General features: G+C 27.3%; 1 protein-coding gene across 2 annotated transcripts in view; it reads right to left on the bottom strand.

The window, feature by feature from the left end:
• Positions 1-20,154, bottom strand: part of LOC111617936 (SWI/SNF-related matrix-associated actin-dependent regulator of chromatin subfamily A containing DEAD/H box 1-like) — a 57,627-nt gene that overhangs the window by 4,482 nt on the left and 32,991 nt on the right. Inside the window, exons 12-17 of one of the 2 annotated variants that reach the window (XM_023359325.1) lie at positions 15,974-16,078; positions 15,757-15,900; positions 15,323-15,418; positions 12,903-12,995; positions 12,705-12,823; positions 9,342-9,524 (exon numbers count right to left, since the gene is read on the bottom strand). In XM_023359325.1, coding sequence (XP_023215093.1) covers positions 9,342-9,524; positions 12,705-12,823; positions 12,903-12,995; positions 15,323-15,418; positions 15,757-15,900; positions 15,974-16,078 — 740 coding nt within the window. Of the gene's footprint in view, positions 1-8,960; positions 9,525-12,704; positions 12,824-12,902; positions 12,996-15,322; positions 15,419-15,756; positions 15,901-15,973; positions 16,079-20,154 lie in introns of those variants that run through there. The other variant, XM_023359324.1, reaches the window with a different exon arrangement.

Here is a 20,154-nt window from a genome sequence, read left to right as displayed (position 1 = left end):
TCTTAAAGTAAAAGTTGTGTATGGGCTACCACTACATCTAAACACCAACCATTTGTTTTCCATTTAAAATGCACTTGAAGTGTTTGCATAACATCTCTTCTTTAAAATATAAATAGCATACGAACAATCAATCTAACTAGACATTACATTAGAATACCACTTTTAAAATGTGAATTTAAAAGTGGTATTCTAATGTAATGTCTAGTTAGATTGATTGTTCGTATGCTATTTATATTTTAAAGAAGAGATGTTATGCAAACACTTCAAGTGCATTTTAAATGGAAAACAAATGGTTGGTGTTTAGATGTAGTGTTAGCCCATACACAACTTTTATTTTAAGACACTGAAGAGGGGTTGGATGAGTATACTAACCCGAAATGCATATGTCATTTTTTAAAGAATAAAAGTGAGTTCCTAACTAAAAGTGCTGTGAGTCCATCTACCAAAAAACCTTTTAGATTACAGAGATGAATTATATACATAGTAACACACAGCAGTCCAGATACAGAATTATATAAAAAGTTTTATATTTATCAACAAATAATGATTTTGCATATTTTTAATCTTTATTCCATTTAGTTCAAAAAGAAACTTATACAGTGCATGTAACAGGGTTCAAATAAATTAACTAACAAAGATCATACAGTAGAGCGTCGTTTATCCGAATCAATTGGGGACTGGGGTTGTTCAGATAACTTACTTTTTGGATAACTGATTATGTACGAAAAAATACATTGACTATCCCATCCTGAAATTTTTCTCCGTTGCGTGTTGCTCTGCGTTGAATTTTCGTCAATGTTAAGCCTAACGTAAACTTTTTAAAATAATAATCATGGCTATTGTATCGTTAAAAATTATTTCTTTACTTTGTACAAACAAAATAAATATATTGAAAAATATAAAAACAATAAAAAATTATACTTCAGAAGTTAATTTAGTATCAAAAACGTAAAATATTTGAGTAGCCCAAGGCATAGCCAAAGATTGCAATGCCACAGCACTAGCGAAAATTTAAATTTGCCAACTGTAATTCTTTCGGATAAACGACGCTCTACTGTATTTCAATTCTCGCACACAATCATTGTCATTGCATACTTCTTAAAACATTTTCTTGATTTTTAGCAATTCTGTTTATATTTTGTTCCTTATGCTTTAAAATTGATTTCATTTAAAAAATAATAATCTTTATTACATGAAAATTTAAACTAGAATCTGTAAGACTTCAAATAAATGTTAATTTTAAAACACTATGAATTTCTCAGATCAGTGACATTTTTTCTTATCATGCAAAATGGAACAAGTAAGGGATATTCCTTTAAATATTAACATAAAAAAAGAACTGGTACAGATATTTATTATAATCGAATAAAGTCTTAATCTCTCACTTACCTGGTCTGTCCAACTCTGTGACATCTGTCTTCTGCCTGTTTATCATTGTATGGATTGAAATCTATGTCGTGAATTACGACGACATTTGCAGCGGTCAGATTGATGCCAAGTCCTCCAGCTCGAGTAGACAATAGAAACACCAGTATTTCTGGAGTTTCATTAAATTCATCTATGAGTGGTTGCCTAGAAAAAATAATTGTTAGTACATATATCAATTTTAATAATAAATTTTAAGAAAAATTTGAATTAATACTTTTAACAATCTCTGCAATGTAAGAATGATGTATGATGCATCACATCTTGTGATTAAAAAGAAAAAAAAAAGGTCTCTTAGTCTAAGAGAATATAATTCTTGGCTAAATAGCAAAAATAGTAATTATTAATCGACATGGATCAATGGATCAAAGCAAAATTTCATCTCAATTTATGTAATATATACAGTAAATTATCACTTACACACACATAAAGAACTGATTGCAATAAATATAAATAAAAATTATTTCTTTGTATATAGTTAGACTAGCAGACCCCGCCACGCGTTGTTGTGGCTCAAAATGTATCTATTATAAATGTATAATTTCCCCCATGGGGGAAATTTTTCGAAAAATTTCTTCTTAGTGTACATTCTCTTGATGTACCCTATTAAAACGCAATCAAAAATGCAAAAACCCGCATCTAAAATAGTATAAATAGAAGCAGAGTTCTTTACGGTAAGCCTTAATCCTAACCACCTCCCTTCAGTGGGGGGAATTTCGACATGTATATTATATAAAAACACGTGCATATTCAAATGCAGCATTATGTCAAAATGTCAAAGGAATCGGTAGGAACAAATGAACATTACATTTTTATTTATATAGATAGATAGAAGATGATCTGCTTTAGTTCATTTTCACAGAAAAGTGTAATGCCTCACAGAAAAGCAAACTTAGGGCATCGTACTTGTAGCGCCATCTGTTGGATTTAAAAGCCTTAACCTAGATTATATCTTTTAATTTATATGAATGTTTAACGGAATAATATATAGCCTATGTCCACCCTGAAGTTCTATTCTAAATATTGGTGAAAGAATTTTTGAAATTGGATGAGTAGTTTCGGAGATTACCCGTTACATCCAAACTTACTTACTTACAAACATTATCTCTTTATAATATTAGTATAGATTATAACAAAGATTATATCAGTCAAATAAGTCTCAGATATTTAATACATAATGAGCTCATTTTAACTCTCTATACAAGTTTTGTTCTTCACAATTTAATCACCACAAATAATAAAGCCACATCAATTCATTTTCAGATAGAAAACCAAAAACTTAGAATATCCTAATAAATTATGCTGTTATTTTTATCTCCCAGATATCTAAGATAGTGTTGAGAATAACATGCAGTTTTGCCCCTTCAAAAAAAGTTGAAGCAATACTAGCAAATCAATATTGTCAGTCCTTTCAGTTGCCAGATTCTATATCATTTCAAAACAAAAACATTCAGAATAATTTTTTAAATTCTCAACCTCAGAAGAGTTAAGTTAAAAATCTTATAAACGAAAATATAAAAACTGTCTGTTGATTTTTATCCGATTAAAAAATCTTTAACTTAAAAATTAAAAAATAATATATATTCATTCTAATATCACAAATAGTAAATAATGCACTTTATTTATCTATATATATAACGGGTGTCTGTCCGTGTAACCGTTCAACGGGTGTCTGTCCGCGTAACCGTTTGATAACGGACACTAGAGGCACCCCTATCGTGTGTCATATTTCAAACATTCAAATTAACAATTTTAATTATTATTTAAATTAACAATATAAATTATTATTATTCATTGGCCTATAAATTATTATTTGGTCAATATAACAATATAAATAATTCAGTATATTTGTAATAGGAATTTATTATTTTAGGGGCTTATATCTCACAAAGGGTCGCGAGTAGGGGTATGGTTCCTTTGACTTTATCGTTCGCACAGGGGCTACAGCTCACCTCTTCATTCGGAGGGTACAGCTCACCTCTTCATTCGGAGGGTAAATCTTACAATTGGGACTTTAACAGAGCTGTACGGCATATTGATAGGAACAAACAAGTCAAAGGAACCGTGCCTCATGGAAATTTGTAAATAACGCCCACTAGGGGGCGTCGCAGGCTACTAGTAAAAATATAAGAGAGAGAAACTATAAATAATAATTGTTTATTTTTATGATACAAATTCTATTTCTATATAATAATAAATATTGTTTATTTTTTGATAATGTTATGCTTATTAGGATATAAACAATGGGAATAAAAAGCTATTTTTCTCATTATTATTCATTATTATTAGACGTTTGAGCAACATGATTCACTCCTGTCTTAGATGAAGTACAATTAAAATATACAACATTAAACCAAGAGCTAAACATACATTTAAAATGATGATTCAAAACATAATCCAACAAAATATAAAAATACTTTTCATATAAACAATGCTTATAAATAGAACATTCTCAATTGCAAATGCTATCAAATTACTTAATTAGTTAATAAGATTACATTATAGATTCCCTTATTGCTGAATTTACAATTATTTGGTGTAATTAAATGAGTGAATTAGAAATAACAGATTCTTAGCAATTTTAAATATTCACAAAAAGCATTTATTGGTGAAGTGATAGTTGAGATGTTGTGTTGGTAGTCTTTTACAATAAAAAATTCAGCAATAACAAAGAATAATTTGAACAATACAAATAATATGCATAATTGTTCATACTTAAAATTTAATTAAACTTTTTATCAAGTTAAATGTATAAATTTGGCATCTGAGTTACAGCACTTACCTATCTGCAACAGGTATTGAGCCATCCATTCGTAGAAACCTGTAATTTCTGATATTCATGTATTCTTCTAAGATGTCTAACATTATTGTGAACTGGCTAAATAATAAAATTCTATCACCCTGGAATATTTAATTTTGTTATATTAATTTTTACTTTGAAAAAATTTATTAAATCTGATTATTAATGTATTCAACTTACATTTTGTTTTAGCTCAGGTATAAAGCTATCTAACATTTGAAATTTACCAGAACTCACTATTGTTTCAGGACTTAATTTAAATGATGAAACAGTCTGAAATAATTCAATAAATCATTAATTATCAACTAAAAAATCATTTTTATAAGTATTTTTTTAATTGTATAATTTTGTCATCTTGCAGCATATAATGCATACAAAACAGATTATTACATATAATTTTTCATAAATAAAAATCTAAACAGGTATCTTTAAATGTCAATTATTATTAAAAAGATAAAATAGTATAAAATGTAAAAGTCTGAATAAATGTGAGCTAATACCTGACACCTTGTCACACTGATATTTCAAAGAGTCAGAAATATCAATGTAATCTCTGTTACACATTGTACCTTTTATTGATGAGTAATTGGCAAGATTTCCAATCCAAAATGCATTTAAATAAAATATCTGAGAATTAATTGTCTTCTGAGTAATTCTTGAACTCAGGTGAACATCTAATTCGAAGGACATAATATTTCGATTTATTTGTCCAAAAAATCCCTTTTAAATTGTTATAAAAGTGAAGAAAATAGAAATAAACTATCCTTATTAGCAATAAAATAACTGTAATAAAGTGTTCACTGCATTCACTTTAAAGAATAGACTTTTATACATTTCCAAAAATCCATTTTAAAGAGCATGGAAGAAGTTCTCAGCAAGTAATATTAAAAAAAGAAAAAAAAAACTTGTCTTTATTCCATTCTGATGGCATAAAACTCTATACATATGACAAACATTTTAATATTATAGTTGTTTATTGTAATTTATAATTTATAGACCAATCAATCAAGAAAAACATACTAAGTTGCATGTTTTTACTTGTAACATTGTTCAAAATAAGTGCAAAAACATAATGAAACCATTTAATATTGTCTCTATCAAACACCTGGAGAACACTACATACATAAACAAGTTACATGATTTTACAAATAGTTAAATGTTTATATACTGTACATTTAAAGAAATCAAGTTATATTACTATTTTTAAACATGTTCATTTGGAGGTGAAAAATAATTTGCAAAGTGATAAGTTTAAATAATTTTAAACAAGTTAAAAGCTTCTGTATTTATTTAAACTTGTTCTGCTAAATTTGTTTGACAATGATTGTTTATTATGGTGTTATAATTTCATATTTAATGAGTCTGAAGATGATCATTTAAAAGGATTACACAGAAAACAAATGTTGGAAAATTAAAGGTGGATTTTTTATGGTAAATATACCAGTTAATTTATTAATTATTAATAATATTAATTTGTGCCATCCCAAAATTCAAAGTCTATCTGGTATCAAAGATTTCAGATACAAGACTAGAGATTGTAAAATGCTATTGATACCAACTACAAAATCAATTTACTTATTTGTAAAAACATTGGAACAAGAAATCCTTGACTCCATCTTGTAAAATTCTAAATATCAATATTACAGATAAAAAATTATTTTAAATTAATCTGGATGACAAATAAACCAAACAAAATTTATTTGTTACTGTTCTTGCATCTTCATATCTAATAGAATTACTTCCAATTTTTCAATTAATCAAATTTTTTCTTGAGTTAATAGAATATTTGGACTTGGGACTCTATCTAATATGCATATATCTAATTCAGTTATGTAAAATGAAAATCTAATTGACAATTTAGAAACTTCATGCATTTTTAGCAAAATTTGTTAAGTAATGAATTTTATTTACATATATCGAATGCATTTAAGTAAAATATAAACTAATTTTTATTCGAAAATTATTTTATATTTCAATTCAATAGATTCTGTTTTATTGTTATGTATAACAATCAGACTGAATCTGCAAATTGAAAAAGGGGTCTTTAATTCAAATTTACATTATTATAAACTAAAATAAAATGAATTCAAAAAATGTTTGGCATTGTATTATTATCTAATATAGATAACAAAATCATCTGTGATACAAATAATAAATTAACAAAGACTGATTCAAATATAAGAAAAGATAATTGCTTCAGTGTTGATAATTTAATTTTGTTTGATTTTATTTTATTCCTCTTTATTAAAAAAATATACTCTGCTGGCCAAGCAATACAACACAATGGACTATAGATATTGAAACAATGGAAGCTTCTTTCACAGTGTTGCATTTTGCTTGTCCAACAGTGTATATTTTTTTAAAAATCATATGTTTAATTATAAGCTTGAGAAATAATGTTTATATTTTATGAACTTAAATTTGTTTTATTAAAAAAATAATCCAGTAGGATATAATCTGTGCTATATACATCCTTTTATTAGGATGTGCAATATAGGATATGCTATTAGATTGATAAAACCTTAATGCAAACTGTAATTAATAATGTATCATTATATCATTAATAATTTTTAAACTAAAATCAAACTAATAATATTTACTTTATATTGATGGCAGAGCTTGTGTAATTGAAAATCAGACATAGGAAGCATATCTTCTAAAATTAGTTCAGGATTTGCATCACAATGAGTTGGTTCCTACAAAAAAATATATTATTATTATAAAATTTAAAAATGTAACCTTTCAGCAGTGGGATGGATAGTCAGGTATGGTGCTATCCCAAAGTAGTGGAGAATATACCTGGGAAATTTTTAAAGTATTTTTTCATGCATTTTTTTCTCATTACTGTTTTGGAAAAATATTTTGTAAACAGTTATGTCTAGTAAAGAAAAGTCTTTTTTTATTGTTACACAATTCATTTTTTATGTGAATTTTTTTCGCAGTAGTTTTTGGCAATACCCCCAAAGAATTTGATATATATACATCCCTCACTGCTGAGTGGTTAATATTAATTTTAATTGTCTAATATTACTACCTTTAGCATTAATTTGGCCATTTGCTGAAGTTTATCTTCCGTGTACAACCTCCTAATTAATAAAGGATGATTAGCTAATTTCCTTAATTCCATCATCATTCCTATACCATTTGTGTGTACTTTCTCTTCTGTACTTTTCTTAACCTGATAACAAAGCAGAGCAAGTGATATATATCATTTTTTCTTTTGTATATGATCAAATCTTTAAAATACTTACTTTACTGGATAATTCTGCAACTAAGTTGGTATATTCTTTGTATTGTGCCTCTGCCATTGGACATAATTTAACCTCATCATGTTTTGCAGGAAGTTGTTTTAGTACCTATTTAGAAATTAAATATTTAAAATAATTTTATAACTAAAGGCAATGAGATGATACTTTACTGAGCTGTTATAAGTTCAGTTTTATAAAAGAGAAATATATGTATATATAAATATATTCATAAAAATATTGAGATTAAAAAATTGCAGAATGAGTATCTGTCACCTGGGAAAGTTCCCAGTGAAATAATAATTCATTCCTTTAAAAATTACAAATGCAATGGATGGCTTTGAGAAAATGATGCCAACACTAGTTACAAAATCAGCTGTGATAGTGCAACTGATGAATTGTTTTTATAATATAATAGTGATAGTGAGAGCAATTAACATTTACTTTAAATTACATATCTATTATATTTTAAAAAAATTAATTTTTCACTTCTTGTTACTACTCATTTTTTGAACTTTGTAAATAAATCTTACTACTAGTATTTTTTTACTTTAAACACAAATCTATTGAGAATTGAGATGTAGCTTAGAATCAAATAAATATGATAGTTAAAAAAAAAAGAAAAAATTTTCAATCTTGAAAGTGCAATCTTCCACAAATCAAAATGCAGAATTAACGAACTACATGACTCAGCCATTGCTGCGTCTTATTAGTATTTATTTTAATTAAGACATTTAAATAAAGTTAAATTTTTTTTACTTTTTTATGCAAACAAAGAATTTTGCAGAAAAAGGTTATCAGGGAGGCAATCTCTATAAAATGACATCTCATTAAAATGTGACATTGGTAATTTCAAACCTTTCCTTGTAAGTTTTTCTCTTAATGAAATAATTTTATAAAATTAACTGTGTCTTTATATAGTCCTACATATCAGCTGAATTTTTAAGATATAAAGTCAAAAATAATCGAAAATTTTTTTTNCAGATACAGAATTATATAAAAAGTTTTATATTTATCAACAAATAATGATTTTGCATATTTTTAATCTTTATTCCATTTAGTTCAAAAAGAAACTTATACAGTGCATGTAACAGGGTTCAAATAAATTAACTAACAAAGATCATACAGTAGAGCGTCGTTTATCCGAATCAATTGGGGACTGGGGTTGTTCAGATAACTTACTTTTTGGATAACTGATTATGTACGAAAAAATACATTGACTATCCCATCCTGAAATTTTTCTCCGTTGCGTGTTGCTCTGCGTTGAATTTTCGTCAATGTTAAGCCTAACGTAAACTTTTTAAAATAATAATCATGGCTATTGTATCGTTAAAAATTATTTCTTTACTTTGTACAAACAAAATAAATATATTGAAAAATATAAAAACAATAAAAAATTATACTTCAGAAGTTAATTTAGTATCAAAAACGTAAAATATTTGAGTAGCCCAAGGCATAGCCAAAGATTGCAATGCCACAGCACTAGCGAAAATTTAAATTTGCCAACTGTAATTCTTTCGGATAAACGACGCTCTACTGTATTTCAATTCTCGCACACAATCATTGTCATTGCATACTTCTTAAAACATTTTCTTGATTTTTAGCAATTCTGTTTATATTTTGTTCCTTATGCTTTAAAATTGATTTCATTTAAAAAATAATAATCTTTATTACATGAAAATTTAAACTAGAATCTGTAAGACTTCAAATAAATGTTAATTTTAAAACACTATGAATTTCTCAGATCAGTGACATTTTTTCTTATCATGCAAAATGGAACAAGTAAGGGATATTCCTTTAAATATTAACATAAAAAAAGAACTGGTACAGATATTTATTATAATCGAATAAAGTCTTAATCTCTCACTTACCTGGTCTGTCCAACTCTGTGACATCTGTCTTCTGCCTGTTTATCATTGTATGGATTGAAATCTATGTCGTGAATTACGACGACATTTGCAGCGGTCAGATTGATGCCAAGTCCTCCAGCTCGAGTAGACAATAGAAACACCAGTATTTCTGGAGTTTCATTAAATTCATCTATGAGTGGTTGCCTAGAAAAAATAATTGTTAGTACATATATCAATTTTAATAATAAATTTTAAGAAAAATTTGAATTAATACTTTTAACAATCTCTGCAATGTAAGAATGATGTATGATGCATCACATCTTGTGATTAAAAAGAAAAAAAAAAGGTCTCTTAGTCTAAGAGAATATAATTCTTGGCTAAATAGCAAAAATAGTAATTATTAATCGACATGGATCAATGGATCAAAGCAAAATTTCATCTCAATTTATGTAATATATACAGTAAATTATCACTTACACACACATAAAGAACTGATTGCAATAAATATAAATAAAAATTATTTCTTTGTATATAGTTAGACTAGCAGACCCCGCCACGCGTTGTTGTGGCTCAAAATGTATCTATTATAAATGTATAATTTCCCCCATGGGGGAAATTTTTCGAAAAATTTCTTCTTAGTGTACATTCTCTTGATGTACCCTATTAAAACGCAATCAAAAATGCAAAAACCCGCATCTAAAATAGTATAAATAGAAGCAGAGTTCTTTACGGTAAGCCTTAATCCTAACCACCTCCCTTCAGTGGGGGGAATTNTTTATTAGCTACTGGTGAAATTTTAAGAAAAATTTGAATTAATACTTTTAACAATCTCTGCAATGTAAGAATGATGTATGATGCATCACATCTTGTGATTAAAAAGAAAAAAAAAAGGTCTCTTAGTCTAAGAGAATATAATTCTTGGCTAAATAGCAAAAATAGTAATTATTAATCGACATGGATCAATGGATCAAAGCAAAATTTCATCTCAATTTATGTAATATATACAGTAAATTATCACTTACACACACATAAAGAACTGATTGCAATAAATATAAATAAAAATTATTTCTTTGTATATAGTTAGACTAGCAGACCCCGCCACGCGTTGTTGTGGCTCAAAATGTATCTATTATAAATGTATAATTTCCCCCATGGGGGAAATTTTTCGAAAAATTTCTTCTTAGTGTACATTCTCTTGATGTACCCTATTAAAACGCAATCAAAAATGCAAAAACCCGCATCTAAAATAGTATAAATAGAAGCAGAGTTCTTTACGGTAAGCCTTAATCCTAACCACCTCCCTTCAGTGGGGGGAATTTCGACATGTATATTATATAAAAACACGTGCATATTCAAATGCAGCATTATGTCAAAATGTCAAAGGAATCGGTAGGAACAAATGAACATTACATTTTTATTTATATAGATAGATAGAAGATGATCTGCTTTAGTTCATTTTCACAGAAAAGTGTAATGCCTCACAGAAAAGCAAACTTAGGGCATCGTACTTGTAGCGCCATCTGTTGGATTTAAAAGCCTTAACCTAGATTATATCTTTTAATTTATATGAATGTTTAACGGAATAATATATAGCCTATGTCCACCCTGAAGTTCTATTCTAAATATTGGTGAAAGAATTTTTGAAATTGGATGAGTAGTTTCGGAGATTACCCGTTACATCCAAACTTACTTACTTACAAACATTATCTCTTTATAATATTAGTATAGATTATAACAAAGATTATATCAGTCAAATAAGTCTCAGATATTTAATACATAATGAGCTCATTTTAACTCTCTATACAAGTTTTGTTCTTCACAATTTAATCACCACAAATAATAAAGCCACATCAATTCATTTTCAGATAGAAAACCAAAAACTTAGAATATCCTAATAAATTATGCTGTTATTTTTATCTCCCAGATATCTAAGATAGTGTTGAGAATAACATGCAGTTTTGCCCCTTCAAAAAAAGTTGAAGCAATACTAGCAAATCAATATTGTCAGTCCTTTCAGTTGCCAGATTCTATATCATTTCAAAACAAAAACATTCAGAATAATTTTTTAAATTCTCAACCTCAGAAGAGTTAAGTTAAAAATCTTATAAACGAAAATATAAAAACTGTCTGTTGATTTTTATCCGATTAAAAAATCTTTAACTTAAAAATTAAAAAATAATATATATTCATTCTAATATCACAAATAGTAAATAATGCACTTTATTTATCTATATATATAACGGGTGTCTGTCCGTGTAACCGTTCAACGGGTGTCTGTCCGCGTAACCGTTTGATAACGGACACTAGAGGCACCCCTATCGTGTGTCATATTTCAAACATTCAAATTAACAATTTTAATTATTATTTAAATTAACAATATAAATTATTATTATTCATTGGCCTATAAATTATTATTTGGTCAATATAACAATATAAATAATTCAGTATATTTGTAATAGGAATTTATTATTTTAGGGGCTTATATCTCACAAAGGGTCGCGAGTAGGGGTATGGTTCCTTTGACTTTATCGTTCGCACAGGGGCTACAGCTCACCTCTTCATTCGGAGGGTACAGCTCACCTCTTCATTCGGAGGGTAAATCTTACAATTGGGACTTTAACAGAGCTGTACGGCATATTGATAGGAACAAACAAGTCAAAGGAACCGTGCCTCATGGAAATTTGTAAATAACGCCCACTAGGGGGCGTCGCAGGCTACTAGTAAAAATATAAGAGAGAGAAACTATAAATAATAATTGTTTATTTTTATGATACAAATTCTATTTCTATATAATAATAAATATTGTTTATTTTTTGATAATGTTATGCTTATTAGGATATAAACAATGGGAATAAAAAGCTATTTTTCTCATTATTATTCATTATTATTAGACGTTTGAGCAACATGATTCACTCCTGTCTTAGATGAAGTACAATTAAAATATACAACATTAAACCAAGAGCTAAACATACATTTAAAATGATGATTCAAAACATAATCCAACAAAATATAAAAATACTTTTCATATAAACAATGCTTATAAATAGAACATTCTCAATTGCAAATGCTATCAAATTACTTAATTAGTTAATAAGATTACATTATAGATTCCCTTATTGCTGAATTTACAATTATTTGGTGTAATTAAATGAGTGAATTAGAAATAACAGATTCTTAGCAATTTTAAATATTCACAAAAAGCATTTATTGGTGAAGTGATAGTTGAGATGTTGTGTTGGTAGTCTTTTACAATAAAAAATTCAGCAATAACAAAGAATAATTTGAACAATACAAATAATATGCATAATTGTTCATACTTAAAATTTAATTAAACTTTTTATCAAGTTAAATGTATAAATTTGGCATCTGAGTTACAGCACTTACCTATCTGCAACAGGTATTGAGCCATCCATTCGTAGAAACCTGTAATTTCTGATATTCATGTATTCTTCTAAGATGTCTAACATTATTGTGAACTGGCTAAATAATAAAATTCTATCACCCTGGAATATTTAATTTTGTTATATTAATTTTTACTTTGAAAAAATTTATTAAATCTGATTATTAATGTATTCAACTTACATTTTGTTTTAGCTCAGGTATAAAGCTATCTAACATTTGAAATTTACCAGAACTCACTATTGTTTCAGGACTTAATTTAAATGATGAAACAGTCTGAAATAATTCAATAAATCATTAATTATCAACTAAAAAATCATTTTTATAAGTATTTTTTTAATTGTATAATTTTGTCATCTTGCAGCATATAATGCATACAAAACAGATTATTACATATAATTTTTCATAAATAAAAATCTAAACAGGTATCTTTAAATGTCAATTATTATTAAAAAGATAAAATAGTATAAAATGTAAAAGTCTGAATAAATGTGAGCTAATACCTGACACCTTGTCACACTGATATTTCAAAGAGTCAGAAATATCAATGTAATCTCTGTTACACATTGTACCTTTTATTGATGAGTAATTGGCAAGATTTCCAATCCAAAATGCATTTAAATAAAATATCTGAGAATTAATTGTCTTCTGAGTAATTCTTGAACTCAGGTGAACATCTAATTCGAAGGACATAATATTTCGATTTATTTGTCCAAAAAATCCCTTTTAAATTGTTATAAAAGTGAAGAAAATAGAAATAAACTATCCTTATTAGCAATAAAATAACTGTAATAAAGTGTTCACTGCATTCACTTTAAAGAATAGACTTTTATACATTTCCAAAAATCCATTTTAAAGAGCATGGAAGAAGTTCTCAGCAAGTAATATTAAAAAAAGAAAAAAAAAACTTGTCTTTATTCCATTCTGATGGCATAAAACTCTATACATATGACAAACATTTTAATATTATAGTTGTTTATTGTAATTTATAATTTATAGACCAATCAATCAAGAAAAACATACTAAGTTGCATGTTTTTACTTGTAACATTGTTCAAAATAAGTGCAAAAACATAATGAAACCATTTAATATTGTCTCTATCAAACACCTGGAGAACACTACATACATAAACAAGTTACATGATTTTACAAATAGTTAAATGTTTATATACTGTACATTTAAAGAAATCAAGTTATATTACTATTTTTAAACATGTTCATTTGGAGGTGAAAAATAATTTGCAAAGTGATAAGTTTAAATAATTTTAAACAAGTTAAAAGCTTCTGTATTTATTTAAACTTGTTCTGCTAAATTTGTTTGACAATGATTGTTTATTATGGTGTTATAATTTCATATTTAATGAGTCTGAAGATGATCATTTAAAAGGATTACACAGAAAACAAATGTTGGAAAATTAAAGGTGGATTTTTTATGGTAAATATACCAGTTAATTTATTAATTATTAATAATATTAATTTGTGCCATCCCAAAATTCAAAGTCTATCTGGTATCAAAGATTTCAGATACAAGACTAGAGATTGTAAAATGCTATTGATACCAACTACAAAATCAATTTACTTATTTGTAAAAACATTGGAACAAGAAATCCTTGACTCCATCTTGTAAAATTCTAAATATCAATATTACAGATAAAAAATTATTTTAAATTAATCTGGATGACAAATAAACCAAACAAAATTTATTTGTTACTGTTCTTGCATCTTCATATCTAATAGAATTACTTCCAATTTTTCAATTAATCAAATTTTTTCTTGAGTTAATAGAATATTTGGACTTGGGACTCTATCTAATATGCATATATCTAATTCAGTTATGTAAAATGAAAATCTAATTGACAATTTAGAAACTTCATGCATTTTTAGCAAAATTTGTTAAGTAATGAATTTTATTTACATATATCGAATGCATTTAAGTAAAATATAAACTAATTTTTATTCGAAAATTATTTTATATTTCAATTCAATAGATTCTGTTTTATTGTTATGTATAACAATCAGACTGAATCTGCAAATTGAAAAAGGGGTCTTTAATTCAAATTTACATTATTATAAACTAAAATAAAATGAATTCAAAAAATGTTTGGCATTGTATTATTATCTAATATAGATAACAAAATCATCTGTGATACAAATAATAAATTAACAAAGACTGATTCAAATATAAGAAAAGATAATTGCTTCAGTGTTGATAATTTAATTTTGTTTGATTTTATTTTATTCCTCTTTATTAAAAAAATATACTCTGCTGGCCAAGCAATACAACACAATGGACTATAGATATTGAAACAATGGAAGCTTCTTTCACAGTGTTGCATTTTGCTTGTCCAACAGTGTATATTTTTTTAAAAATCATATGTTTAATTATAAGCTTGAGAAATAATGTTTATATTTTATGAACTTAAATTTGTTTTATTAAAAAAATAATCCAGTAGGATATAATCTGTGCTATATACATCCTTTTATTAGGATGTGCAATATAGGATATGCTATTAGATTGATAAAACCTTAATGCAAACTGTAATTAATAATGTATCATTATATCATTAATAATTTTTAAACTAAAATCAAACTAATAATATTTACTTTATATTGATGGCAGAGCTTGTGTAATTGAAAATCAGACATAGGAAGCATATCTTCTAAAATTAGTTCAGGATTTGCATCACAATGAGTTGGTTCCTACAAAAAAATATATTATTATTATAAAATTTAAAAATGTAACCTTTCAGCAGTGGGATGGATAGTCAGGTATGGTGCTATCCCAAAGTAGTGGAGAATATACCTGGGAAATTTTTAAAGTATTTTTTCATGCATTTTTTTCTCATTACTGTTTTGGAAAAATATTTTGTAAACAGTTATGTCTAGTAAAGAAAAGTCTTTTTTTATTGTTACACAATTCATTTTTTATGTGAATTTTTTTCGCAGTAGTTTTTGGCAATACCCCCAAAGAATTTGATATATATACATCCCTCACTGCTGAGTGGTTAATATTAATTTTAATTGTCTAATATTACTACCTTTAGCATTAATTTGGCCATTTGCTGAAGTTTATCTTCCGTGTACAACCTCCTAATTAATAAAGGATGATTAGCTAATTTCCTTAATTCCATCATCATTCCTATACCATTTGTGTGTACTTTCTCTTCTGTACTTTTCTTAACCTGATAACAAAGCAGAGCAAGTGATATATATCATTTTTTCTTTTGTATATGATCAAATCTTTAAAATACTTACTTTACTGGATAATTCTGCAACTAAGTTGGTATATTCTTTGTATTGTGCCTCTGCCATTGGACATAATTTAACCTCATCATGTTTTGCAGGAAGTTGTTTTAGTACCTATTTAGAAATTAAATATTTAAAATAATTTTATAACTAAAGGCAATGAGATGATACTTTACTGAGCTGTTATAAGTTCAGTTTTATAAAAGAGAAATATATGTATATATAAATATATTCATAAAAATATTGAGATTAAAAAATTGCAGAATGAGTATCTGTCACCTGGGAAAGTTCCCAGTGAAATAATAATTCATTCCTTTAAAAATTACAAATGCAATGGATGGCTTTGAGAAAATGATGCCAACACTAGTTACAAAATCAGCTGTGATAGTGCAACTGATGAATTGTTTTTATAATATAATAGTGATAGTGAGAGCAATTAACATTTACTTTAAATTACATATCTATTATATTTTAAAAAAATTAATTTTTCACTTCTTGTTACTACTCATTTTTTGAACTTTGTAAATAAATCTTACTACTAGTATTTTTTTACTTTAAACACAAATCTATTGAGAATTGAGATGTAGCTTAGAATCAAATAAATATGATAGTTAAAAAAAAAAGAAAAAATTTTCAATCTTGAAAGTGCAATCTTCCACAAATCAAAATGCAGAATTAACGAACTACATGACTCAGCCATTGCTGCGTCTTATTAGTATTTATTTTAATTAAGACATTTAAATAAAGTTAAATTTTTTTTACTTTTTTATGCAAACAAAGAATTTTGCAGAAAAAGGTTATCAGGGAGGCAATCTCTATAAAATGACATCTCATTAAAATGTGACATTGGTAATTTCAAACCTTTCCTTGTAAGTTTTTCTCTTAATGAAATAATTTTATAAAATTAACTGTGTCTTTATATAGTCCTACATATCAGCTGAATTTTTAAGATATAAAGTCAAAAATAATCGAAAATTTTTTTTCCATTTAAAAAATTTTAATCTTTCATGCAATGGTAGTTTCCTTTACTACCCAGTTTGTTTGTAAAACTTGTTTCATATTTGACTTTAGAGAGGGGGATTATTACATTTACTGTACATTACAGTATTACTGTATGTAAATTACAGGGCTCTTAGCGCACATGTAAGTCAAAACTAGTGAGAAAAGTGAGTTTTTGGAAGAAATAGTGAGTAAAATGTGATCAAAAAGTGAGAAACCTTTCAGTAAAAAAATAGGAACTGGTATATGCAACTGCAATTGATTAATTATTTTTTATTTTCACTGTAATTTCTTCTAGTTACCTGTATTCAAACAAAAACATCTGAGATGCAAAAAACTTATGACAAGTAAAAATTTATGACAATTTAGACAACAGTCAAAATTTTTCTTAACAGTTTTTCTTTAGTAAAGTTACACTTGGTGCTTAAAGGCAAAATATAGAGAACAATAATACAGGTAAAAATCTTGTAGGTACCACTTGGAAGCATCAAGCTTATCTTTACCAAAGAAAAATGCCTAAAAAAGTTTTACTTGGCATAATTTTTTACATTTCAGATGTTTTTATTTGAATATCAATTGTGTTTGTTTAATAATTCTGTATAATTACATCAAGACATAAGAGAATGATGTATGATTTGGTCAGTGCTCAGTGACTGCGCTGCCAACTGACACTTTCGATATGCTGTTTAGAAAAATTGTTATAAAAAGTTTTAATTGGCATAAATTTGAACTCTTGTCATTCTGAGTAACGTTTTCAATAAAATTCATTTGTTTCATTGCAATTTTATCTTTATAAGCATTAAATTAAAACTACTGTAAAACTGAATTAGCTCTATGGAAACCCCCATGAACTTTGACCTCACAATATGGAAGTTTTGCCAGCACCTCACTGATAACAAGAAAGGTTAAGTTTAAAAATTTAGTACCAGTAGTATTTTCTGTATGAACATCTACAGTGCCTGATGAAGAAAAAGAAGAAAAATACTGCCTTTTTGGCAATTTTTGCACTTTCCAATTGCCTATATTTCAGCAATTGCTTTATAGAAAGTATTGAAAGTTTGACCATTACCTAAGAAAACAATTTTTTTAAAACAAGCTATTCAAAATTACTTGATGTTTGGGAGGACAAAGAAATTGACGCCTGAAAATTGGCAACTCTGATTCCTGAATATGTATAGTTAGTCAGTGACTTTTTTACTTGGTGGGGAGTCACTGCTCAGGCTTGTGACATGAACAATAATGCATGTTTCTACTAGTGAAGGAGCCATATGAAAATTATTCTTGATTTCAATTCTGCTAAAAACTCTCAATTCCAATTCTTTTGAATATGTTCTAAAGTTTATTTTAATTTAGCAAAAAATTAATAATTTACATTACAAGCATGGTACAGTCATTAATTAATAAACATCAAGCTTAAGAATGGAAAATGATTGGGAAATCCAGAATCAATCCTGGATAGTTCAATGGTAATTCACTTATAATTAAAATTTTTTTTTTAATTTAAAAAAGCAGGAACACCTGGGAAAGTTCCCAGTGAAATAATAATTCATTCCTTTAAAAATTACAAATGCAATGGATGGCTTTGAGAAAATGATGCCAACACTAGTTACAAAATCAGCTGTGATAGTGCAACTGATGAATTGTTTTTATAATATAATAGTGATAGTGAGAGCAATTAACATTTACTTTAAATTNTGTGTAGTACTGACAGGTAGTATAAAAACAAATAAAATTAATATGAAATAAAGTAAACAAAAAATAATTAAAATTCTGGCCTTTATACGAAAACTGAAACTAAAATTAAAATAAAAATTAACTAAAATGAAATCAGTTGAAAATTAAAACAATATTTTTAAAACCACTTTCTAGAGAAAATACCAGTACAAATAAGTATCACCTCTAAGCCTTTAGATTTCTGGTTCAGATCAAATAAAATAGATGAATGAACATTTTCAATTCTTCCTCCAGAATTTGCTTCAGGTTCACAATTGTTCCAAATGTGGAATGACAAGAATCTTGAACGTTTTTGAATGAAAATTGCTTGAACCAGTAATGAATTGATAATAAAGATTTGAAAGAATGTACCCCGAGACTGTGTTTTAATAGTGTGAGAAACCCATAAGGGAATAAAATATAATTATTGATGCATATGGTCTTTACAGGCATATCTCCATGTGTATGATATCACATTACTTTCCTTGTAGTTTACACAATTCCCCAATTAACTTGCCTTATAAATTTTGAGTGTTTCTAAGGCCCTGATGTGGTCTATCTGGAAGGATTTCTTAATTATGCTGGTGTTGTCCAAGTCAGCCATTACATCAGGGTTGGTGGCATATATTGCCGTGGTTGTGTTGTATCTTCTTTTTTTTTTTTTTGGTGCTGTCATATGTGTTTCTTAATCCTTTTATTGTATGGACTTCTTGGTCGAACTAATGTATACTAAATTTTTCTGGAACCTATGGTCCCTAATTGGGACACTATACATTCCTGGTGCCCTCAAACTATCAGGTGTGTCTTTAGCATTCCTCAATAGGGATAACCTTCCTATTGAGTAATGCTCTCAGAACCTCCATAGACTACAAAGTGGGCGTCACACCTCCACAGACCAGGAGTCCAACAAGATTCCTGATTGGGACCCTAATGCGAAAAACACAGTCATTGAGTATAACAAGAACCTACATTCCCTATATAAAGAAATAGCACAAAAGAAGGACATGAAAATAGCTTACACAAGGACACAAAGAATTTACAAATTAATACATTTGTTTCACACATTTATAATTGGATAACTTGGCTAATTTAACTTATAAAAGTATTTTTTCATTGGAAAAGTATCATATATCTTTTGAAATATGTGAAAAAATGTACTTATATTCTTAAGAAAAAAATACAGTGAGTAACAGCTCTCTCACTAATCATACATCCACTGCTTCAAAATTTTTTTCAAAACATTATATGTTTTAGTTTCAAATTACAAAAGGTATACTAACATATACATGCACATCTCTTAAATTTTTTGAAAGAAATTTTAGGAGTGAGAGCCAAGCAATCTTTTCTGGACTACTATATATTTAATCTGAGATCATATGTGCTTATTTTTATTTGTTAACACGCAAATGTGTTAACAAATAACAGAATTAAAAAAAACAGCGAGAGGTGTGATTTTGTGCTGAGTTTTCATGCACAAT

This window comes from Centruroides sculpturatus, unplaced genomic scaffold (genome assembly GCF_000671375.1).
Source record: "Centruroides sculpturatus isolate CEXI.00-Female unplaced genomic scaffold, Cexi_2.0 scaffold57, whole genome shotgun sequence".
NCBI lineage: Eukaryota > Metazoa > Arthropoda > Arachnida > Scorpiones > Buthidae > Centruroides > Centruroides sculpturatus.
The sequence above is the reverse complement of the archived record's forward strand: the minus strand, read 5'-3'. Positions and strand labels throughout refer to the sequence as shown.